General features: G+C 38.3%; 1 protein-coding gene across 18 annotated transcripts in view; it reads right to left on the reverse strand.

Moving 5' to 3' along the window:
- Positions 1–20,690: 20,690 nt before the first annotated feature.
- The window catches only part of CREM (cAMP responsive element modulator), a 36,957-nt gene continuing 31,432 nt past the window's right edge, over positions 20,691–26,215 (reverse strand). For 10 of the 18 annotated variants that reach the window (XM_075045928.1, XM_075045973.1, XM_075045920.1 and 7 more), the window contains 2 exons: positions 23,505–23,661; positions 21,817–22,653 (listed from right to left, as the gene is read on the reverse strand). In XM_075045928.1, coding sequence (XP_074902029.1) covers positions 22,449–22,653; positions 23,505–23,661 — 362 coding nt within the window. In that variant the 3' untranslated portion in view covers positions 21,817–22,448. The other 8 variants (XM_075045892.1, XM_075045938.1, XM_075045963.1 and 5 more) reach the window with 2 other exon arrangements.

The raw sequence follows: 26,215 nt of genomic DNA on the forward strand, positions 1-26,215 counted from the left end.
GCAAAAGGTGGCATGATCGTTAGAATCAGTTTCCTTTATTTTGGCAAAAAAAGGAAGAGAAGGCTTTAGCCTTTGACCAGGTGAAGCTGCTTTTTTTTCTTCAGTTGCTCTCAGCACGCCTTCAGTCAGACACATTGTAAGTCATCTGAAGGGAAAGCTTGAACTCTTTCTGCTTATTCATTTACTATGTTTTAAATTACATAATCACAGAGATAGTATTACTGCTTGCTTTCTTTTTGAGAATAACCACCCACTGATTTGCACACAGTCACGGAACCAAAATTCAGTTTTCTGCTCCACTGCAGACTGTGCGAGACTTTTGAAAACCCCTTCGTTCCAGTTTCTCAGATCCCTTTCAGTGAAATGGGAATAATATAATCTCACTATATGAAAGGGTATTTTTAAGACTAAAATCTTTAAAACAGCAAGTTGTTCATGGGTTACAGGAAAGGGGACCAAATAAATAAAATGGCTAGATTACTCTGTAATTGTAGATATGCTATCCTATCACGGTACTTCTGATGTGCATGCTAACATTGCTCGATGCAGACAGTGCCTGTACCTGTCATTACATGTGAAACAAGTTCTTGGCTGTTGTAATGCATTTTGCCACTTGTGTAGCTTATTAACTTTGCTGTCATCATCACTCAACAAGCAAATACATCAGTTGATAGAAGAAATGCCAACGTGAGAATAGTAAGTTCATAGGTTAAAAAAAGTCATCTATTGTCTATAAATGGACTTGGTGTAAATCACCAGAGTCTGCAAAATGGACCTGGGAAAATTAGTCACTGACCTACAAACGCTTCCCACTGGATGTCTGTGAATCCATTTCACACAGTTAAAAGTGACAAGAACTAAAGCAGATGAAGAAGCAGGACCATATGGTAAAATAGAGTCCTAGCAAACATGAAAATGAAACCAAGAAGTACAAGTAATAAAAATACATTAATACTACTGTGCGATTATTCTAAGTAATCAAAAGGCAAAATCACCCATTTAAAGCTACTTTTTAATACAAGTAAAAATCAGGGAATCTAAACTCTTAACGAGGAAATTATTATATATTTTCACTATCCTGCAGTCCTTGTGGCAGGTCTGGAATTTCGGCAGCTGGCCAGCCAGAAGGCCTTGTGATCTGCCACTGCATCTAGCAATGTGTGGTTAAACAGGGAACTCAGCACAGCAATTTCTGCTGACTAACATTGGGAAGAATCTAGTCAATTTGAATTATACTTCAAATTAAAAAGAATATAATTAATGAAGACATTTTTGTCTCAAATAAGGATCTAGCTTGCTGGTTTTCCTTCTAAGTTAATGCTGCCCTGCACTGCTGGAACTCTTCAGCTAACACTTTACCAAAGTGTCCTCTGCTGACAAACCTCTGTCACTCATAAAACGCCCCTTGGGGAGCGCTACAGGAGATAAAATACGTGCATTAGAACAGGTATTTTCTTAAGCCCAGTTCACTGCATTGCCAGGTTTATTGTAGCATAATTTTGTTGCGCTCAGGAGTGTGACACTTCAAAAACACTGACTAATTTGGTGATGAGTGTCCCTTTACTTTAAAGCTACTTAACTGGAAAGGATTTAGAGACACAGGATTTAGATTTTTACATTCCAGGGACTTTGAACTGCCACAAATTTTGACAATTAAGTTCTAATAAATAACATAAAAGCATATTACAACATATGACTATAAATTGCAACCCTCCTAGATACACTTGGCTCCAAACTGAGAAGTCAGGCCTCCTCAAATTCATTTTTCAAAACAGAAAGGTATCTTGTATAATACAGGACAGAATATCTGTCTATAAGCATATGCATGTTTTCTTCAAGTCTTATTACAAAACTTCTAAAATAGCAACAAGATCTTTCCAATAAATAGCAAAAGCATAATAAAAGAAGACTTTGTGTTTGTTTGTTTCTGCAATCTCCAAGTTAAAATAGTTTCTAACACTGGGTGAATTACATGAATTGCAAAATTTGGTACAAGACTACAAAGCAAAATTCTTTCTTTGGAGTGCTTAGGCAATTCAGGTCAGATGTTCACAGTTGCCCCTTTAAAGCTTTAAAGCCGATGAAATCCAGTCTTTGGACTTTATTAATGGATTCAAGTTATACAAAGTCTCTAACGTCAACCTTCATTGTCTTTGTCCATAATAAAGTTGCTAAAGATACATCTCATTGTTTAAATACAGTGGTTTATCCATCATGACAATACAGTATTTTCTCTGAGGCTGTTAACCAGTTTCATAATTTTCCCAGTTGTTCAGACTGAGATATGTTAAGAATTCACAGCTGGTATGGGACTGCCTACATAGCTAAAATATGTGTCTTGGTGGTGGCTAATATTTCTCATCACATATGTGTTGGTAAAGTGTTTAGGATTAATCACACTGCTGGCCACAGTGTAGCCAACAAAAGGAGAAAATATTATACATGAAAGCAATGCAAAATACATCTTCTACCATTCATCTAGAGTGTTAGGGCTCATAGACTCTTTGAGTTTGATCTATACCCTTAATCATGCACAATCCTGTTGGCAAGAGTTAAAAAAAAAATAAAAAAAATAAAAACCAAAACCAGGTTTGCAGAACAAAACTCCCCAGAAGCAACCACTGGAAGAAACAGAAATACAACCACCAAGTTAACTGTCTCACTGCAAGCACTCACTCCCCCAAATATCCTGCTTTTACACGTTTAAACTTTGTGTGCAAATCTGCAGATGCCATCAAAGCAGTAAATGTGTCAGGGGCCCCTGTAGAATAAAAATTGAATGGTAGGGTCAGTCATAGGGAGAGTCCCAACAACTCGAAGCCTTAGCCTGATCGCTCCTTCATCCTCACTCTACCAATCACTGCTCATTTTAGCAAGTCCATAGCTATCAAGAACATTCCTTTTTTTTCATAGAGGATAGGTCATGTTGTAAAGAGTGTATTTCCACTGACACTGCGTCAAATCACTCGGGCCCAATGACAGCAACACTTGCATGTTTCTAAGAGGGTAATTTCAGAAGGGAGATTTGCCACCCTGAACTTTGGAGGTAAATGCCTCCTTTCCAGTGAAAGTAAACAAGAACCAACAGCCTAACTTTCATTTGCACCATTGAAAATCTCACCCTACAACAGACATTTCCAAGATACAGAACTTCTAGATCCTACTAATGGTACGCAAATTATTTCAAAATGGCAAACACAGAAAGACACAAAACTGTCCCTCTTTCCTTTCCCTGGGACAAAGCATAGTACATAACCAGAAGAAGGAAAACCATTGTGTGTTATTTCCTCCTGCACACACATGTGAGTTGGGAACTTTAGCTGCCCCCAGTGATGGAGTTTCCTAACTTTTACACTGACCTCCCCAAAAAGCCAAAATACACTATCTGAAATTTACTCTAAATCATAAGTGTTCACTGCTATAAAACTGGCTGTCCTGATCTCTCGTATGCATGGTCATGTCTGTTCCCCTCTGCCAACATTACTATTTGTGTGGCCCTATAGGAAGCTACATCAGGAGCCTGTTCTGGCTGAAGCTAAATCAGCCAAAACAGTTTTCTGCCAGTTTCTAACCCAGCTTACCCTGTAGCTGTGTCAACGTTATTACTAGCTCAAGAGAAGCAGTGGAAATACGCGACTGGGGCAAGATAGGACTGTTTTTTCTGGCTCATGGTTTCACTTGAGGAGCTTAAGTGACTGAGACAGCAGCCTAAATTTGGGAATCATGTCTGAGAGCAAATGTATTCTCATCAATCCTCTCATTTCATTACTACTCCTACACTGCCATTTCCTTTTCCAGGACATTTCAATGCCTTTTCTAAGTAAGCTGCTGAAATAAAAGCAGGACAGTATTTTTAATCAAGTGAATTTGACTAGTGCCAGACAACTGTAGCTTCAGCAGTTTATTTGAAATCGTCCACCGTGCTGTTCTCTCTATATTGGTTATACCATTTGCTTCCACTTCAAGAACCTGGAACATCAGACAGCATTGCTGAGCAGACTAAGAATCAGAAATATACAATATGGATATTGAAACAAGCACTGGCTTTTTGTTAATCCTATCTTTACCTGTCATGCTGGAAATCTTAATTCTGAATTACCTCATTTCACAAGCAGAGCTGCTGGACCTCTGCTTGTGTAATTTTGGAAATGTATTTTTAAGTAAAAGGTGCAATGCTTTCTGCTGTGTCGAAGGAAAATTAGAATCATAATGTTCTGTCAGAGAAGGAGTTACATATTTTTGACAACAGAAAAAAGTTCAGCTGAAAATGAGAGGCTATGTAATGAAGTGAAACTTAATCTCTCTTCATGCCACTTCTCAGAAAGAAAATATTAACAGCTACTGCACAATCACCCACCACTCCAGCTTACTATCGGTTAGACATGCGGAAATTGCAAGCTATTGGATTCTACTTCCAAAGCTGTGATGTCATGCTAGTCTTGACTTCTAGCAATCTACTTGAGTGTTATAGGAGATGATGCAATAGAGAAGATTGAGAAGCACATTATCTAGCTGCTCCCTACACAAACCCAACAAAAATATATTACATCAGGATATAACCAATTATAATAAATTTGAGATTATCTACCCTTTGAGGAAAGGCCTGCAAATGCAAAGCACTCTCAGTTCTTACTGACGCCTTTCAGATTATACAGTATTATTTTTATGAGAAGCGTTGGCATGAGAGTCCTAGAAAAATAATTTTCACACACTTGTAGAACAAGTATAGCCTGGAAGAATTAAACCTTAGCTTCCTTGCAGTTGTCTCCAAGTTTACTGAATTCCACCTGAAAGAAGAGAAAAATTACTCCTTCAGTTCTGGAAGTCTAGGTTAAGAGTGGGCAGTTTTACTTCTGCGCATTTTCGAGATAAGGATACTTCTGTATTGTCTCGAGTATCTCATTAATACTTTTATTTACAAACATACTTACACATCTGGGACTTGCTCTGGAAATATTTTTATGGGCAGAGGTCAAGGTTTTTCAGATTTTGTCCAAGATTTCTAGACCCAGATATGTCCAGATTGCACTACTGCATTGTCCATGTCATCTACCTATCAACTCTACAGGCACTGATTTTTCACATTTCCTAAGAAGTTTCAAAGCATTGTATACTCACAGCATTCACAGGTGTGTATACCAAGTATACTTGCTTCTTCTTGCCCACAAGATCTGGGAAACCCTACTTTCTTCTCTCTGTCAAGGCATTCCAGTTATTCCTTTCATTTTACACGGACAGGAAACAGGCCTGCTTTCATACCTCTATTTTATTCATCTTAGCATCATTCACATCTTTGAAGCTTCTCTCACCCACAGTACATACAGTGCTGAGTAGTGGCTGTCTTGGTTACCATACCCTATATGCACATGAAAAATTATAAAGACTAAGAAAAATAGACTAAAAAATATTATTTGGAAAAAAAAATTAGAACGAAAATGTCCATCCACAGTGCAATTTTGGAATATATAAATGTAACTTAATAAAAAACCAATTCCTGCCTTCACAGTCAAGTTTCTGCTGCACAACTTGGATGCTGCCTAAGGCACAGGTTGGCCAACAGCCCTGGGACGTAATTCCCAACACAGGCATACCCCCATCCTTGTGTACGCAACAGGAGTCCACCACCCCAGTCTTCACCCAGTTTCTAGGGGAGATCTCTGGGGAATACAAGGTTCACATTAGAAGTGAACCTTGCCTCATTTGTGTAATTAGCTATGAAATCTGTCATGGTGTAACCCCAGGTGGCAGCTAAGCCCCACGCAGCCACTCACTCACTCCCCTCACAGTGGGATGGGGGAGAGAATCGGAAGAGCAAAAGTGAGAAAACTCGTGGGCTGAGATAAAGACAGTTTAATAGGGAAAGCAAAAGCCGCACACACAAGCAAAGCAAAACAAGGAATTCATTCCCCACTTCCCATGGGCAGGCAGGTGTTCAGCCATCTCCAGGACAGCAGGGCTCCATCACGCCTGATGGGGACTTGGGAAGACAAACGCCATCACTCTGAACGTCTCCCTCTTCTTCCTTCTTCCCCCAGTGTCATATGCTGAGCATGCCGTATGGTCTGGGATATCCCTTTGGTCAGTGGGGTCAGCTGTCCCGGCTGTGTTCCCTCCCAACCCCTTGTGCCCCCCCAGCTTCCTCACTGGTGGGGTGGGTGAGAAGCAGAAAAGGCCTTGGCTCTGTGCGAGCACTGCTCAGCAGTGATGAAAACATCTCTGTGTTATCAACAGTTTCCAGCACAAATCCAAAACATAGCCCCATACTAGCTACCATAAAGAAAATTAACCCTATCCCAGGCAAAACCAGCACAAAGTCAAAGGAAACACAATTGAGTCACTCTCCTACAAAACAAAAATGCATTTTTTACAAATAAGGGATAGAATGCAAGCCCTCAGACTATGGTGGTACAAAACCTAACCTGACTGTAGAACAAGTGGATTCAAACACTTGGCCTGAATAAACACAAACCCCAGCTCTCTAATAAGACCTGGAACAGAGAAGTGTTGCACAACTTGGATTAGCATTTTTCATGTGATACGCATATATAAGATGTGGGACTATCAGTAGAACACCGTTTTCAGCTCCAGCTTCTGCACATAAAGAAGTGCTGCCTTCACTATCCACCAAACTCAGCAGAACTCCAATGCGATTTAGAGAATTTTCTTTGCAAGACTATCATCCCTATGCGTTGTACAGGAAGCTTAGGCACAAACTAAAGCATCAGGATTTCACTACCGGTGTAGCGTTTAGAGGTTATTCGTGATCCGTCCAGGAACTTGTTGGATATAGTAAGAATAGGAATTAGGTTACAGGTTCACAGATTTGAGATTCTGAAATCACATAAGTAAACATCACACTGAGAGATGCATGTATGCCATTAACTAAGCATTATCAAGTACATATTTACACGAAGCTTTTGCTTCAATTCCCAGCGTTTAATGAATGTAGCACAGCAAGTGCACACAAGATATTCTGTTCTGCTCAATCTCTTATTTTGAAATGCATCTTAATCACACAGCCCTATTCTTTCACTATATATCCAAGGGGAATGTAGGCATTGTTATAACAGAGCAGGCACTGTAACCACACACCTTCACTTCCTGCATGATGGACATCGGATGCAAGTTAAATGGCATTCATGGTATCAAGCCAGTTTCCAACAAAAGTGTACCCTGTTCACCTCATGTTATACTTTCCAGAGTTCATTTTTATGAAAAGCCATAAAGCAGATGGCATCTTCATCGCACCCGCTGGTCTCTTCAGGTCAAAAGACACCCATGGAAAGTATCACAGGAAAGTTTAATGTCGTTATATCCATTCTGGGGTTTCATATACCTGGGCTGTCAAGTCAGAAGCCTTCACTGGCATTGTATGTTTGGTTTGGGGCTTCTTGTGTGGTGTTTTTGTTGTTGTTTGTTTGTTGGGTTTTTTGGTTGGTTTTGGGTGGGTGGGTGGGTGGGGTTTTGGTTTTTTTTAAGAAAGGATATGAAACATTATTCCGTCACAAACCAAGTATTTTTAGCCAGCCATAGCAGGAGGCAGCTGCCTTTGTCACTAACCAATTTCCTTTATGTAATAAAGGTAAGAACACTGCTGAAGAAAGTATCGAGGTGCTGATGGGTTGCCAGTAGAGACTAACTTGGACTCTGTAGGATTTTCTGAGTGAGGAGGAGTGTACATACCAATCTCTCTGGCAACTAAGGACCTCAGTTTTGTAACTCTTCACACCACTGTTACCTCCACTATTGATCTTACTGAGTATCCTGGCATCCTATAGTTACTGCAGATATGTATTGGACCCTGTTATGTTTGTAATTTAACTATATGGACCAAAATAACACCCATTTTTAGGGAAAACTTCCATAACAGTCTTACTTCAACAAGCTGATCTGTATTTCTGTATCCATATGTACTGGGCATCGCCAATTAAAAGACTTTGATATCCTACCTACTAATGCAAATCAATTTAATTCCAATCTGCCAGATTATATAAGTAAACAGAATGGTGAGGTGCAGAGGATAATGCACAGAAACTGCAAGACCATAAAACAACCACTGGATTCCAGATGGGATTGAATAGGTCGTAGACATACAGAATTGTAGAAGCAAGATCCCTAACTCAGCTCTGTAAGTCAAGAATTTTTTGTGAGGTACGGGTAAGACTGAAAGCATACGCTTAAATACAGGATAACAAATAGGTTTCTGTCTGCACAGAGAAATAATCACACATGTCCTAAAAAGCTGCCAGCATCAGTGGCAAGCGGTACTGCAAATGAAGACAAAAATAACTTCAAACATTTTCAGATCTGCACTGATTATTAATTTATGTTGTTCATCTGAATAACATAACTTTTCAAGTTGACATCTGGAATCCAAATAAACTAAATAACTATCTAGGTTAGACTAGAGATATGGGTTGGGGAACTTCACTGCAATATACAATTTGTACATTGTACAATGTTCAATTTTAAACCTTTCTCCCTGACCAAAAAGAAAAAAAAAAATCTTGTGAAGAGTTTAGGGTTTTTATTGTGAGACTGTTTCACAGGTAACAGTGAATTCTCATTTACATGCCATTGCTGGCAATTAATTATTGACAAAAATCCAATACATTTTAACAAAACAGCTTGACAACACTTTAGAATCTTCTCCTGGGATTGGGTATTTTCAATTCCAAATGCACATTTCACTCATTCCCAAAAGTTGCAGAGTCACAAATTAGTTTAAGCCTTGTTTGTATTCTTATGCAATTGTTCAACTCTAGAAATGTTTTATGGATATTTACAGGATACATTCAAAAAGTTAGAAACTACTCATAAATAATTAAGTTTTTACTAAACCATGGGTTATGCTAAGTAGGGTAAAATATGCTAGCTGATAAGGAAGAGAAAATAAAAGAGAAATAAAATAAATCATTATCTAGCATTTAATGGTCACAGATATCTTTGTGCTTTAGACTTACCAAAGCATTTATATCCACATTCACCAAGGTAGAAAAATTAATGAGAACATGATGATATACTTGACTAAACATACTGCAACAAAATCAGACGTAAAGAAAGGTTTTGCTGTCTAAAATGGGATATGCATGAACTTGGATATCTCAGTTCTTAAGATTAAGAGCTCCTGACATGACTATAGTTTTGCTCCTGTCAACAGTTACAATTTTTTCAGTCGTCATAGGGCTGCTTACACTCAACCTAACCAGAATCCAGGCCTGATACCATTAGAGATTTCAATGAGCTTCAAAGTTGCAAAACCTACTTCATGCTTTCAGATCAAACTTGACATACGGAGCCAACAAAGCTGTTACTACCCTTTAAAATGACATAATCCACACCTGGGATGTTTATGGAGCCTCTTCTGTGGCACAGAATCAGGATCACTCTCCCAGATGCGTGGGACCCGCCTTCAAGTCCTCCTCTGCCCCAGAACATTCAACCTTACCTCTCATGGGAAGAGTCTTTAACTACCACGCTAGTCAGGATCTGCCATCTGTACATCATTGTTCTGATAATACAATCTCCACTTCTTTACCATAGCTGTTCCTCTCAGAATTTTTTCTTCAAGATAAAAGTTGATCTGTCTTGAGAAAGGTCAGGAATTTATAACCTTCGTGTTGGGTGTATCTTGACTAACTTTAGCTACTGAAAAGTTAGCCCTCTTCCTAGCTCTTCTCTGAACTGCTTGTATGTTCAGTGGAAGGAAAAGGACTTCATCAAGGGCAAATAATTCCATCCTCAGAGAGCTATGGACTGCGCTGTGGAAATGCTGCCTGCTATCCCACTGAAATAGAGAATTAGACCAGAGAGGAATATCTAGGTCTTAGATTACCATTGTTAGATAAGACAAATATTACTTCGAGCAAACTTGTCCAAGAGTCTGGAGAAAGAAGTCTTGGACTCTCCATGTCTACTCCTATAAAGATTTCCAAATTTTAATGTAATTAGTCATGTATTGTGTAGAGAGCTTGCACACATTGAGAGACCCAGTTATCATACTCAGGACCAGACATCTAGAGTTTAGACGTGCAAGAATTCACTGTATGATCTAATGTCTGGCCCTTAAGGTAATACTATTTCCCACAATAGGTTCACAAATGCCATTGTACTTCTCTTGGGTACCATCAACATGGGATGCTCTTTAAAGTGACAGCCCCTCTAGAGCCCCCCCAGTGATGAGGCACAAGTAAATCTGCAGTTCAAGTTCCAGATGTGAAGCACTATGTTCTTCAGGCAGTTCTGCTTCTCTCATCATTGGACATATTCAATTTCACAAGTGCTGAAGGAGAACTAGGCATAGTACTCCAGAATCATTTTGTACCACTCCTACTGAATACTTGGCTAAGACAGTAGGCAGTACTATTTTTTCCATCCCATTTGTCCCAGTAAACCCCTTCATTTTGCCTCAGGTACCTACTGGGTTTGGGTTTTTTTGTTGTTGGGAAAGGGCTGGTTGGTTGTTTTGGGGTTGGGGGGTGTGCTTAGATAAGTGGCTTTTTTTTTAAAAAAAAAAAAAAAAAAAGACAACTTTAATATAAAGTCTGTTGGTTCACATGGAAAAGCTGCTGCCAGGTCCAGCTAGGCTTTCCACTACAATTATTGATTGACATGAACAAACAAAACCTGCCAATTTGGGCTAAATGTCACACATGACCAGGAGATACTTGGTATATCAGCTACGTTCCCAGTATTCTGGAATACCTTTCAACTTGCACTAAAGATAAAGCTAAACTAAAGATAAAGCAGATAAATTCATCAGGAGTATAATCTTTAATGACATTTAAAATGTATATAGTCATTGTGCTTATGAAAAGAATTTATTCATTGGATAGATTTCCTTATCAAGTATGTATTTTAAAACCGTGCTGCTGTTGTTATACCACTTCTCTATATTACTGCAAAGTTAATGTTTTATTTTAATAGGATTATATTTATATCAGCAATTCCATTAAGTGTGTTTCACTTTACTGGGCATCTGTCCAAGATCCCAGATAACTAATCTCTAAAAAGTGACCTACATACTTAACCATTGTGCCTGTTTGTAAAGGACACTAATTGACTCGTATTTTCTGTTTGATCTATACACAATTTCTCTTATGCAATTGCATAAATCCTTATACATCAGTCCATTTTTTCTGTATATGAAGATTTTTTCCAAGACTAATTCAGACAGATAAAATTGCCCCATATGCTAACCAAAAATTAAGTTTATGTTGACACTGTTAATCATGTTTTCCTCTGTCCTAAATATAGTCTTTATGCAGTGCATAATAAACCCATGTAGGCGCTAGGTTTATTTTCTTAGAATTTCAGCAGAGGTAGGCATTGGAATCAGATTTTTTACATAACGTAAACTGATTCTTTCAGACTCTTTAGACTGGCCATACAGCTGAAATTTCATATTTTCAAAACCTCTGCAGAGGAGTAGACGAGGAAATGCTTTGACCAGATTTAAAGTCTGTTACAAAACTTTAGAGCACAGCTTTAATAATTTCACTATGGGGGTGCCCTTCTTGCAGGGAGGAAGCTTTTCCTACCTTCAGATTTGAGCATATGCTTTTATTTTACCTTGGTACACTCGAAAAAGTTCTTTGACATGTCTGTAGCCGTTGCCTTAGTCTGAAGCGTATATGAAAAAGAGTAACAAGTTCCATTGCTAAAGGTGGAAGCTGACAACTGTTCTAGAGAAAAATTCAGACTTGAACATTGTTACCTAGAGGCAGCTAGGTCAAACTCTGCTACAAGAGCCATCACTCCAAGACACTTTCAAAAACAAACTAAAAGGAGTTGATAGAAAGTGATACTTCCAGAAATAAGAATAACTTGTCCAAGTTCCCTTATACTTGGTTTTGGGCAAATATCCAGTAGAAAGCAGAGGTTCTTGTTGTCAGTCATTTAAGGAGATCTGGTACAAGTGTGCCACTATGAGATAGCTCTGACCTGAGGCCTGCAGATATTGCAGTGCGTGTTTGCACTTGTTTCTCCTCTCCCGGCGTATGTTTTCAAGTCAGACAGTGAGACCTCTGCTGTTAGTAAAAGAAAAGAGCTCAGCTGTGTTATGAGGGAAAACCCATTTCTGATCCCCACAGCACTAAGGGCAGATGCGGGAGACCAAGCAGAAGACTTAAGCATTTCCAGGGCTAAAATACTGGCTAAAGAAATGTAGCATTTATTTCTTTCATTCTAGAAAGGGGAGGCGGGAGAGCACACTGGAAACAGAAGGGCTTTGTCCGTGAAGCCAACTGATCTACACAAACAGCAAGAGCTAATGTTAAATGTTGTTTGAGCATAATGTTTCTAACCTTAGGAATGCTCCAATCTGGGAAGAGATACACAACTAGATCTAACACGGGTCAAACCAGCTATGTTGAAAACAGCTGGGACAGCAAATCAACTTCATACGCTTTGCAGTCATATACTACAGTCAAAGTGGATACTGACCCTCTTTAGACTGTCTCCAGCTTTTTAAGAACAGCTTTAAACTGTGACCAAGTTACCATTACATTTATGGCTAGAAATTGCATGGTAATAGTAACTAATTTAACTGTTAATTAAATCATATAAATATTTAAATAAATCTCTTACTCAATAACAATTCTGAAACCATGTCTCTCCATTTTTCATAGAACAGGCCCATTAACTTACCATGCAGAAATTCATTTGTTCTTCTACATCTTGAGATCATATCTCATGTATTTGGCTAATTCTCTTGAATGAGGAAAACCAAATTCTGTTTAGGTGCTCAGTTCAGGCTTCACAGGAGCTATGGAAAAACATTACACTACACATTCCTGTACAATCTATGCATACAGACAGCCACTTGCAGATGTGACCATGGGACATAATACTATATATTCATGGTTGTAATGCAGAAGTGAGCCATTTATTAGAAAAGTGAAGTCTGTCTAGCCTGAAGAATGGATTTGCTTCATCACTGTGAGTTTATCTGTTCCTGTTTTCTGTATTCCCAGTTTTTACCCCCCCCCCCCATTTCCAAAATGATATCTCCATACGCCTGGATTAGAAATGCATTATTTCCTTTTCCCTTCACATCATTGTTTCAAAAGATACTTAAGTTTTTAATTATATTTCATTTTTGTGACCTGTACTTCAATAGCAGTATTTGTAATCTCATTTTTAAGTATTTAGATAACATTCTATGATTATTAGAATGTATATAAATCAAGATTAAGTATATTCTCATTTTGTCTTTCATTAAATGGGACTACCAGTCAGGAAGACTCTATAAAGTGAAAATTTGTCAATACGATTTTTCTTTCCTGTTAGAAGGCTATCAAATTATACATCACTTTTATTACCACCTACATGTTAACACAGGACATCAGAAAAAATGAGTTTGTGTTCTCAATAGCCACAGAACATCCCACCTCCCATCTCCCCCCCCCCCACATGCCCCAGAACAGAAGAAATTCTCTACTTCTGTAATATCCTTTGGCTGCTTAATCAGTTTGGAAACAAAGTGTAGATATTTATACTCCACAAGGTGTCACTCTAAAACAGCTGGAAAAAATCCATATCTTTTTGTTTGGAACTTAACCCAAAAGGTCAGAAATGGCTAACATTTCAAATTTAACACAGTGAACTACCAGACGCTCTACTCTACGCTCTACAATGCAACAGTAAAGGCAGTGGGTATTTTTCCTTGTAAAGAGTGTATTATTTCAAAACCACTCTATTTTTAACTTATTTGCCTAGCTGAAGTGTGCAAAATTATCAGTAACTGTTTAAATCTGGGACAGCATCCAGCAAGTATTTTAGCAGGGTACCTTCCATTGCCCTTTAGTCAACTACTATTAGCTTAGTGAAGAGGCAGAGAACAACTTGAGACCCAACAGCTTAGGTCTGCAAGGTATTTAAGCTTTTTAATAAAATAAAATGTTTGGCTCTAAACACATTGTCCTTTTAAAAAAATACGGTGTATTCCATAGAAATTTGAACATCCTCCCAAACCCACAGCTGTCAGCAATAAAACTAATGAAAACTTTGTCCTGGTTTCAGCTAGGATAGAGTTAATTTTCTTTCTAGTAGCTGGTATAGTGTTATACCTTGGATTCAGTAAGAGAATAATGTTGACAACACACTGACGTTTTCAGTTGTTGCTAAGTTGTGTTTACACTAAGTCGAGGATTTTTCAGCTTCTGATGCCCAGCCAGCAAGAAGGCTGGAGGAGCACAAGAAGTTCGGAGGGGACACAGCCAGGACAGCTGACCCAAACTGGCCAAAGGGATACTCCATACCATGCAACATCATGCCCAGTATATAAACTGGGGGGAGGTGGCCCGGGGGGATCACTGCTCGGGAACTAACTGGGCATCAGTTAGCAAGTGGTGAGCAATTGCATTGTACATCACTTGTTTTGTATATGCCAAACCTATTATTATTATTACTGTAATTTTATTATTGTTGTTATTATCATTAGTTTCTTCCTTTCTGTTCTATTAAACTCTTCTTATCTCAACCCATGAGTTTTACTTTTTTATTTTTTGATTCTCTCCCCCATCCCCCTGGGAAGGGAGTGAGCGGCTACGTGGTACTTAGTTGCTGGCTGGGCTTAAACCACAACACCTCATTTTCTATGGTTCACCTGCAATCAGTGAATTAATTCTCTGGAATCTAACAAGATAGAATTCCAAGTAAGTTTTCTTATCTCTAACAAAGCCTACACTGCAGCTTTTCCTTTAGTAAGTCCATGTCTTCTTTGGTAACCACCTATTTTCATGAACTTTTGAGAGATCTTTGGCACATCTATCAACTTTAATTGAAATCGATCCTCAGGTTCAAAACATACTAGAAGAAATCAGACACAGACATGAGTGCCTAACTGTCATTTCACAGGAAATAAGATTAATATTTCAAGAAAATGAACATCATCTATGAGAAAGACACAGGATGTATGGAACAGATCTGTTAGCATGAGGGAGACAGCTACAGGTGACAATTTACACAAGATACAGTAACAGAAACTGGAAACAATTTTGAAGCATTAATGCTTTTCATCCTGTCCTCACAGGTGTGTAAGGATTTGAATATTTTCTTGTTTGTATGGCAGCCGACAAAGTTCTGAAAGCCTTTAGTTCATACAACCAGGATCTTTGAGAGTCTAGAATTTCATCAAGCAAAATACTTCAGTGTGCATTAAACTTAAAAATGTGGTTGCATTTCTCTCACTTCTGAAAGAATTGATGAAAGCTAGAGACATTATAAATACCTTGCTGAAATAAAAAAAAAAAAAAAAAAACAAAACAACTTTAAGAGAACTCCTTTAGAAGATGCAGACCCTATGGTCCAGACTGGTCTTTTTAAGCAACTCTGCTGCAGCTTTTGCCTGGTATGAGCACAACCATGTGTTAAAAAAAAAAAAAATAATCATGAAAATAAGACCATTAAAAGCCTCATTCAAGGCCATTTGGAAATTATATTTTTGAAACCACAAAACAAAAACAATGACTTGGCCAGGTAACCAGATTTCTGAATTGTGACATTTTTATAGTTATAATTCCATTCACAAGATGTATTAATCACACCCAATTCCACTGATACGGCTATTAAAGGAGAGGAAAAACCTCAGCAGTTACCGTAACAAAGACATTTCCTTCACTGTTTTTTCCATTCAAGTCACACATAATACAGTGAAGTTATTTTTTCCTTAGTCTACACACAGCATTCAACTCTCACATTACCCTCTTTCTCTACGAGACTTTGTGCATATGCACAGCTTCTGCTTCATAACTACATCTAACAAGCAAGTTGCAAGAAGGAAGCTCTATCTCAGAAGCAGGAAAAAACAGAAACCTGAGAAAATGGACTAGAAAAGATTCATTAGAGACAGAAGAAGAAGAAACTGATTTTTGCTACCTGCCATTGCCAGTCTGCATGAGATACTATCAAACTGCCCTAAAAATTAACTAACTCACTTTCTTCAGTTTTCAAATCAAGCAAATACTACAACTAATGGAAATTCTGTTGGAAGAATGAAAACATTGTTATCCCTCATCGAGAAGAGCCTCATAGTGCCTTAAAAAAAAAAAAGTCCCCAACCAAATTAAACCTACTCCCCAGAAGACAATATTTTATACAGGAATGCTGACAACCAAAATGCAGCTACTTCTATCAGCTGCTTAACAGCTCACCATTCAATACATTCTTGTCAAGTACACACACGCAACACCAAGTGGATAAAACAGGAAAAAAAACTGTGGGCAAAACAAGTCAATCCAAACCAGAAGCTGAGCAGACCTCTTTGTTTTCTTTGAAGTTGATACTTCATTCAGAAAAAAAAAAAAAAATAAATCACACTGGATTTAGCTATTACAGCAATGTTTGCAGGATAACAGTACAGATCAGCAATTATTTGATAAGAATGGAAGGAAAACCTGGGAGAACCAAGTGGAAGACAACAGAGCTTGCACTCCTTAGGACGGTATCAGTGCAGACAGAAAAATCTACAATTATTCTTGCCAACAGAAAAATCCATGGGAACTAACAATCACACCCCCACACGCCCCCAAGAAACCAAGCCCACACCTACTTATACAATATACTTATTTTAATCCCCTTTTCCCAGGTCACAACAGCTGAGGCTGTTTTAGACAGTCAAGAGACAGCTCTGCCTGGATAGCCTCGAGATTTCTCTTTATAACTCTGCTCCCCACTCCATTCAGATGGGGAAGAAAACAACTATGACTCAAAGCCATACCTTAAGAGGAAGCTGACTACTGCAGTCCTCATTGCCCATAACCCTAGGAGGGTGAAGATGGTTTTTCAAGAGACCATTTCCCCTGAGCTACAGGAAATTCTACTGGAAAAAAAAACCAAAACACACCATCCAGTCAGTCTTGTGCACACCTTCCCATAAAGGCAGGTCCTCTAGCTATCTGTCTCAAAGAAATTTGCAACCAGTTGTGTGGTTTCAGCAAGGGAAAAGAGTTTTGTACCATAGGGATGTGGTTTTCTTACAGAAAGAAAAAAATAACAGTTATTTCAGCCTTTTTTTCTGGTACTGAAAAAAAATGAAATTCCAGGTCCTGATAAATCAAAGCTTGGGCAGTGCTCAAATTCTCCTGTAATAAACAAACTCAGATTCATTTAATGTTTCTGTATTAAGAATAATACTGTGTTCGAAAGACCCTTCTCCTGTGCCACACCACGCATTCTGCTTCACAAATCTGAACTGGAATCAGATTCCTGTGGAAATTATATTGGTATCCAAAGCTCAGTGCTATGTTTTTATTAAAGAAGTAGGTGCTTCCCAGCCTTGTCAAATGAGACAGTGACGGCCATTGAGTAAGATAATTAAGACTGAACACCTCTTCAGTTGTTATTTGTACATTCTTAGCAACCTCTGAGAGTAGAAACAGCATCATATTGTGGGAAAAGGCATTAAAACTAACACCACGTATATGCTACAAGACAGAAGGTGGGTTTTGGTCTTGTGGTCAAGAAATTCTTTGGGAAGAGTACTGAACCCAAAGCCTGGTTCAACTGAGAACTGAAGTAGTAAAATGGGGACAGAGGGCAAGTCCCAGTACTCACATAAACCACAAGAGCCACTGATACTGTGTTTCCTCAGGTATGTGACTAACAGACACATCACAGACCTTTCACAAAAAGTCAACAGTTAATTTGCATGCTTGCACTGTGCAATTTTAGATGATAATACTTTTAGGAAAAGGGATGGATCTATCATTTATACAAAGAATGAGACATGAAGAAACTCAAAGGGACAGCTTTTCCAGCCATTATCACTAAAGAAAATAATTTGAGCTCAGTGTCTGATCCACTTGGTAATTCTCTGCAAACAGACTGTTTGGCCTTTGGATGAACCAAAGGTGGTCACAAAGTGGAGAGGCAGACAAAATGCAGAAAGTAGTTTCCTCTCTCCCATCAAAATGTATCCTCAGGAAAAAGATCAGTAACTGATTTCAATAAAAACCCTAAGATTTACCCTAGGAAGTTCAACGCAAACACTAGAAACTGACCTTTTCTTGGGCTGGTATCCAGAACATGGGTGCCATTATACAAGCATAGGCAGCTTTGCCCGGACTGTTAGGCAGCACAGCTCCAAAAATGTGTTAGTGTCACCTCCCAAGAACTCTGGCAGTTATGAATTCAGACCCCAGTCAAATTTCAGTTTTCTTACATGAAGAGTAAGAAGTAACAATGAATAGTTCCAGCCATTTTCACTTTTTCTGTCCTTGGAGAGGAGCACTAGTAAGCACAGGACTTACATGCACAAATGCAAGCTTGATGGACAGCAAGTCAAAAGAAAAATTCTCTTCTCATTTATAGCACGTGTGCATCTATTCTGGATTCTAGTGCTGACATACATTCAGAAACATAACACTGATGTAGAATAAAATGAGTCCCAGAACTAATCTAAAACTTGAGGGCTATATTGACACTTTAAAGAGAAAAAAATAAACTGAAGGAAGACTTAATATGATTTATTTTCCTTTATAATCTAAACTAATTCGTATATCCTAGCATATATCCTATCTATCACTTTAATCCTTTTATGTACTCCTTGAACAGACACGCAGGCTCCAGCAGTCCCATCTCACAAGAGTATTTCGGTATTATTTCTCTGACAAACCCCAGTGGTACACTGATTTTTCCTTCAAATCTTTGTTTAATCTCAAGCAAGTTTCTCACAAAGTTTTCAATGTACATATCTCAAACCAATTCAGAACTGGATTTATTGTTTTAAGTTGTAATTTTTGCAGTAGTAATTTGACAACTGGCATTTGTGCAGGCCTGCCTTTGCTCATTTTCAAATAAGTTATTTCCTTCACCACAAGATGCATCTTGGTTCTAACTTACCGACCATAAATCTTAAATGTTCTTATTCACCAACAAACTCATTCTCACTGCAAAATACAGAAACGTGTGTTGCCAATTCTGTCAAAATCAATCCTATACCAAACTGAACTACTGACAATGGAAGAATAATATGTCATAAACTTTTTGTTTTCCTAGTCTTAGTCTAAATGAGCCAGGTTTTGTGCAGCTGACTTTTCTGAAGCAGGATACTTTTCTCTGATTCAGATAAACAGATCAAATGGAGTCTTCCAGAATGACCAAACACATGCCAAAAGTACATGGGTTTAGCTCTCATTACTAACAAACTCCCACCTCCCCTCCAAGTAATTATTTAAATAAAAAATAAACATTAATCAAATGTTTAAAAAGTATTAGCAAAGAAATGACTGTAGACTACACAGATGTGGAACAGACAAGGATTCCTCCTATCAAATTTCTAACTACAGTTAGTACCAGATACTATCGGGAAGAAAGAGAAGACAAGTTTTTACTGGAGGGACATCCACCATGCACCCAAGTTTCTTTCCACTTAAGTTTCCAAATCCCTTGAGAGTCAGGAGCAATGCCTACCTGTAACAGAAAGCATATTCTAGTGACAGAGCCACAACAAACAATTCGCTGGACACTTTTGTTGCAGCCTAGAGGCTGCAACATAGACCTGAAGACTGTACATATCCTGTCCAACTTTAACAGAACCTTTGACTTCTGCTGACTTTAGCTCTTAAGATGTACTTCCACAGTGAAACAGATACTTCAGAATTTACTTTACTTTTGTTTCACACCTGCAGCAGAGCCTGTAGAACCAAAAGGCAGCCCCTTTCCTTTTTAAATCAATTGATGTGGCTGTAGGAAGCGACAGATAATACCTTTTCTTACAAATGGCCTCACTTAGGTACCTAGCGGGATTTTCAAAAGATTTGAGCAAGTTATCCTGTGTATTTCAAGTAATTTGGGAAAGCTAAAAGAAAACCAGATTATTTTTTTAAAAAAGATACACACACCCCCCCCACCCCAACAATGTTAGAGTAAAGACTGGGTTAAATGTGAATTCAGTTTAAATTAAGTGAAGAAGTCTCAGTGACATTAGTAATGGTATGATTCCATCCCTCCCCGCCTACACACACACACACACACACACACACTCCCTCCAGTAAAGCCAATTAAGTAGGAACTAAGCCTTTCTTCCTACCACATCAGTAAGGCAATGGTGCTGCTGGTTACAGCAAAGCGCCCAAATACTCTGCTCAGACTCTACTGGCCAACAAACAATTAGATCATTCCTGAATTAAAGAAATACCCAGAAGCAATTTTGCATAAGCACTATTTTTCTTTCAAAGCACAATGGAAAGTTGGCACGTACTGCATTTACCAGAACTGTAATCTGGTTTAAGCATGGGTTTATTTTAAAAATCTTCAGCTCTCACCTATAGGCTATTCCAGAACCCTGTGAATCAGCAGATAGTTACTGTTTATTGGAAAGCTTCCTTCTTTAAGTCACCTTTACTTCCTCTCAGTACTTTGCAAAAAGCGTGAAAAGAATTATACCATCAGCCTTCGCCTTAGGCAACTGCCTACAACTGTCCAGAATCTAGAACATGAAGTATTCAGGATGCAGAACTGAATTGTTATATATAGACCTCTAATAAGTCAAATATTCTACAGACTACAAAAGTTTTCAGTAAATAGCAGCCATATAACAGACAGCTTCTTTCAGGTATTTACAATATACTTTGCATCACGTCACAAGTTTAGGTAGGCTTTTTTTCCTTTGTCCTCTTCCAGATACTCATGGGTTTTACAGCATCTCAAATAACCAGGTGTTTAAAGGAAATCAGACACTACACAGGTTAAACAACATGGTTCTATTAAAAACTATCTTTAACCATGGCACTCAGTGACAGCAATACAATACTTTTTTCCACAAAGCAACTAATATAAAAATATGCCATAAAATCATCTGTAGACTAGTATGCTAGTACATACATGTAATCATAACATTCTTTTATAAACTCTTTCCTGAGATACCTTGGGTTGTTTGATTTTCTTGTATTACTGGATGCATTATCTTTATGATTCATCTAAAAACTGTAAAATATTTTGTATGTGCAGGACACTCAGTAACATGTAAAAAGTAGTATGTAAATATATGGCAAAGAAACAGCTCTTAGAAATTATGCGTTTTTTTACTTTGTTACATATTTTTAACATTTGGCTCCTTGGGAGATGGAGGAGAGGAGCATGAAAAACCTGAAATTAGAGCTATGAATTGACAAAAAAGCAGGAAAGCATTTCAGGAATGTTAGGAGTTGGAAAATAATATAAATGACACAAAGAGAAAGCCATAATTCATGTCGGCTATGTATTGCCTTATAAAGCAACTGGACATATTTTAGTCAGTTCACAGTATAATAAATATTTTTACTAATCTGTTTTGGAAGAGCAAATGTCTTTTAGGGTTTCAAGCTCCTCTATAAGTTTCTTGTTCTGAACTTCTAGCACTGCAACACGACTCTCCAGACATTTTATGTATTCTTTCTTCCGACGTCGACATTCTTTAGCAGCTTCCCTGCAAAAAGCAGAAGTAAAAAGTGCAAACAAAAAAGCCATTTGCATGCCATTAGAAAGCTCAGCAGAGTATGGAGACTATGACAGAATTCCAAATTTTGGAATATCTCCCAAATCAGTCTGAAAACACTAAGCAAAACTGGGTTCCACAAGGGCCTCAAGTGTCTCTTTCTCAAGTTCATATGGCAATCTGTAGAATTGCTTCCTCTCATGCCTTGATTAAAGTTCATAATAAACGAGGTCCAAATGAAAGACAGTTATTCTGCTTTATGACAATAAAGATCTTTGAGGGCCTTGAGTTCCTCAATGAGAGTCTTGTTTTGGTTTTCAAGCACAGCCACACGATTTTCAAGACATTTGACATATTCTTTCTTCTTTCTGCGACATTCTCTGGCAGCTTCCCTGGAACCAATACAAGGCAAATGACTACAGGAACAGCCACAATATGGCAAAGACTGGATAAACGAAATTACCTGCAATCCCTGTGGTTCCACAACAACAACAACAACCAACAACAACAACCATTGCATTGTACAAACAGAACAGCAGATAACAGCCATAAGCAATAATATGGTGAAAATACAATTCAACTAGAACTTGAAACAAATTCAGCATCAACAAATACAAAGATGGAATTAATACACAGAGGAACTGAGAAAAACAGTGAGTAAATGATAATGACTTGAATTGTACTAAACATTAACACTGAAAGCAGCATTTCTTCTTCCAGTCACATTCCATTTTGTGTGTTTATCAGGAGTATTATCTTCTGCAATCAAAATCTTAAAACCAAACCCAAAGAATTTACTTTCAGAAAATACAAACATAACACTACTCTCTTCAGATAAAAAGCTAGATTTCAAGCTTACAACCTGCTGTAATTTTTTACCTAAATGTAACAATCTACAATAAAATTTAAGTCCAAACAAGTACAATTTATTAGCATTTTAGAACTGTCCACCTGGGCACATTTCAGCCATGTGTATCTGGGGGTTTTGTTGCTGGCAAATGGCAGTCTGGAGCCATTCTTGTAGCTCTGCTCAGAATTCTGTTATATTGAAGCTAAACACTTTGGGTAGTATTTTCAGAAGCATGTGACTGAACAAGCATTCAATTCCAGAAGAAGTTTTAGAAGTACTGGGAGTCCATTTCTTTAACATCTTGGAACATGATAAATTGTCCAATTGTGAGGGTGTAACTTTCCCACAAGTTGTATGAGAGATAGCATAGATGCTAGTTTTAAAACTGAAGAGAGAGGAAACAAAAGGAGGCACAACAATGCAGCGATCCTCGTGAGTAATTTAAAATAAAGGACAGGCATGAGAGCAAAGCAATACCGTGAATTCAATCATAAGGCAAGTGGCTACTCAATGTATTAGACATCTGCATAGCAGGCTATTTCTTCCATTAATCTAACTGCCATTGATAGCAGTGGCTACGCATTTTAAAAAAAGAAAGAGTCCCCTAAGAATAGCAAGAATAATGCACAGAGAAACACTAGCATTTACAGCATACAGTCAAGTCCATGCCAACTAATTAAAAACATACAGCCATCTCACACAATATGCCTCACAAAATGACAGGGACACTGCACAATAACTTATCCCAGTAGCCACGTATTTAATAAAGTCTGTAATTATCATTCCATCCTAGAATAAGTCTTCTTCACAGCATCATTAATGGACAGCTGCTAATGAGATCCTCAGATATTTTTCCAAACAATTCTTTGCTGGGATGTTTCAAAATGAACAAACCTATCCTGGTCATTTTACTGTCAGGGGAGGAGGGATAAAAATTCAACAGTAAGTATTCCTCCAGATCATCACAAAAATTATCAGAAAGGGACAACACTAATACTGATTTCTGAATTACCATAATATTTTAGAACTAAAAATCCATAGTGGTAAGGTCAACTCCAACTTTCCAGAGTTAACAGCCACTACTGAAGGCTATAAGGACATAGAATAACTGACAAAGAATTTCTTGCCTTCCCTTCGTCAATCACAGGCAGTGCTCATGACCTTAAGAAGAAAACTTCATTAGAATGTTTTGGGGTATTTTTGTAATACTGACTATTAATTGTTATATAGTCTTACCTATTTTTCAGAAGTCTCAGCTCTCTCTTGCGTGTTGCCTCTTCTGCCAGTTGCTGAGGGCTATGCAAAGTCCCTGGTGAGGCTGCCATTACTACTCCCTGAGGTAAGGCAGTAGTGGGAGTTCGAATCTGGTAAGCTGGCATGTCTCCAGTGGCAGCTGTATAAAAGAATTGTATTTTAAACTTTATGACCAAAAAAAAAAAAAAAAAAAACCCCAAAAAGAACTATGCAAAACTCTCTCTGGAAATAACAGATTTCTGCTGATGAGTTATCCAGGATCCCTGCTACATAAAATATTTCAAAGGCTTGTAATGTCAAAGCTATATTTGTTATCTTACTAGCATTTATTTCCACACTGTAAAATAAGTTATCTAAATTGTTCTAGCATGTGGCCCCACCAGCCAGCCAGACTGAAGCCTGTGAAAGCTTCCACATGACTCTTTTAAGACAACATAGGGAGAGCTGTTTGAGAAACTGTCAGAGCATCCACACATTTCCTGTTTGCATAGTCTCATGAAAAGATGGTCCTGCTGTTGCAGCCACTGAGGTTTATGCTACCCCTGTCCTCTAACAGATGCTTCAGGAATCAACTTGCTTCAGAAGTCAACCTTCTCCTTCCCTGCAACAGCAACAGTACCAGCCTTACTGCCTCTCCTCCCTTTAGAGCAGCAGTTTGGCAACCCTTGGAAAACCAGTGAGAGCTGCTGCTGTCAAAATGAAAAGGAACAGCTAAGTGCTCCTGGTGAATAGGAGTATGTTCCTTGAGCAAAAGGACCACAAATAGGATGCTGCAGCATTAGCAGGGCAAGACGACATAGTGGCAGTTGCACAGGAAGCGGTGTAGCTACACAGTAAACTGGAGTGCAAAAGTTCAGATTCAGCTCCTGAGCCTACCAGTTTTGAGCTCTCCCCAAGCTAAACACAGATCTGAAATCTGACATGTTACTGGGAACTGATACCTTTCTGATAGCCTCACCTCATTTCTGTATTTCTGAGGAACTTTGTTCCTACAAGATGTACCCCAACTTTAAAGTCCTAAGTACTTGTGTCTTGTCTGACATAGGGGGAAAAAAATCAAACCAAAACAAACAAACAAAAAACCAACCAAACAAAAAACCCCATATCCCTCTTCAAATTACAAGAAAGTATTTACCTATCCCTTTCCATAAATATTTTATATTATCACAGAACAAAACTTTAAATTTTGTCATTAAAGCAATTGAATATAAAAGATGAAATTTCAGAAGCTGTTATGTTATACTTAATTTATACTTTAATTCTTCAAAGCAATATTCAAATAATGGAAAAACTTTACTTTTGTTGTGGTTTAACCCCAGCTGGCAACTAAGCACCACACAGCTGCTAGCTCACTCCCCCACCCCAGGGGGATGGGGGAAAGAAGCAGAAAGGTGAAATTAAGAAAACTTGTAGGTTGAGATAAGAACAGTTTAATAATTTAAATAAAATAATAATAATTAATTGTAATGAAAAGGAAAATAACAAAAAGAGAGAGAAGTAAACCCCAAGAAAACCAAGTGATACAAATGAAAAACAATTTCTCACCACCAACATACCAATGCCCAGCCAGTTCCCGAGCAGCGGCCCCCTGGCCAGCTTTCCCCCTAGTTTATATGCTAAGCATGACGCCGTATGGTCTGGGATATCCCTTTGGTCAGTTGGGGTCAGCTGTCCTGGCTGTGTCCCCTCCCAACTCCTTGTGCCCCCCCAGCCTCCTCGCTGGTGGGGTGGTCTGAGAAGCTGAAAAGGCCTTGATACTGTGTAAGCACTGCTCAGCAACAACTAAAAACATCAGCGTGTTATCAACATTATTTTCATCCTAAATCTAAAACAGCACTATACCAGCTACTAGAAAGAAAATTAACTCTATCCTAGCCAAAACCAGGACAACTTGGAAAAATAAAATGTAGACAAAAACACTTTGGGGAGGCTGGCAGGTAAAGCAGTAAAGAGACATCAGTGAACCACAAGGGGAAAAAAAAACAAATCCCAAACCTAAACTTAATAAAAAAATTACTATTATTCTTAAATTAATGCAGGTGCTTCACTAATTAAATACAAAAAATATTGTGTTTAGACTGTGTTTAGAGCTGTGTTGAGACTACAATTCCACAGCCAGGTCCTGAAATCATTATCAGCTTAAACACTTTGCACCTCCCCCCTCTCTCGGTCCTGCGGGTAAAAGTGTTTGTGGAATTACAAGATGAACTGGACCAGTGAACTGACCTGGGTTGTATAATCCCCTGGGGATGGGGGAGGGAGAGAGGAATCAGCCCAGAACAGCCCTGTGAGCACTAACAGGCAGCCACCATGTACACAGGGCTTGATTGTCTTGTACATCTACAAGAGAATTACTTAACGCTTTCTTTAAGTTCTCCACACCTCTTAGCAGTCCCAGTTATGTCAATGGGATGATACTTCAGCTCACTATTTATAAAAATGGAATTTTAGAACCTCTTCAGGCTCGCCTTTATACTGGCCATATTACATACATTTTATGGACTGTATGGTAAGAACTAACTTTTTCTATCTCATCACTAGGTAAAAAAAGAGATGTTATCTTAGTTTGCATTAGATACAGTTAATTAGAAATCCAAGTGAACTATTTTGTAGATCAAGTCATGGGGAAAGACCCATAACCCAGGTCACCTCAGCCTGGCAAGACCAGCTACTTTGTTGTCGTTGATTTACAC

This window comes from Buteo buteo, chromosome 2 (assembly GCF_964188355.1).
Source record: "Buteo buteo chromosome 2, bButBut1.hap1.1, whole genome shotgun sequence".
Classification (NCBI taxonomy): domain Eukaryota; kingdom Metazoa; phylum Chordata; class Aves; order Accipitriformes; family Accipitridae; genus Buteo; species Buteo buteo.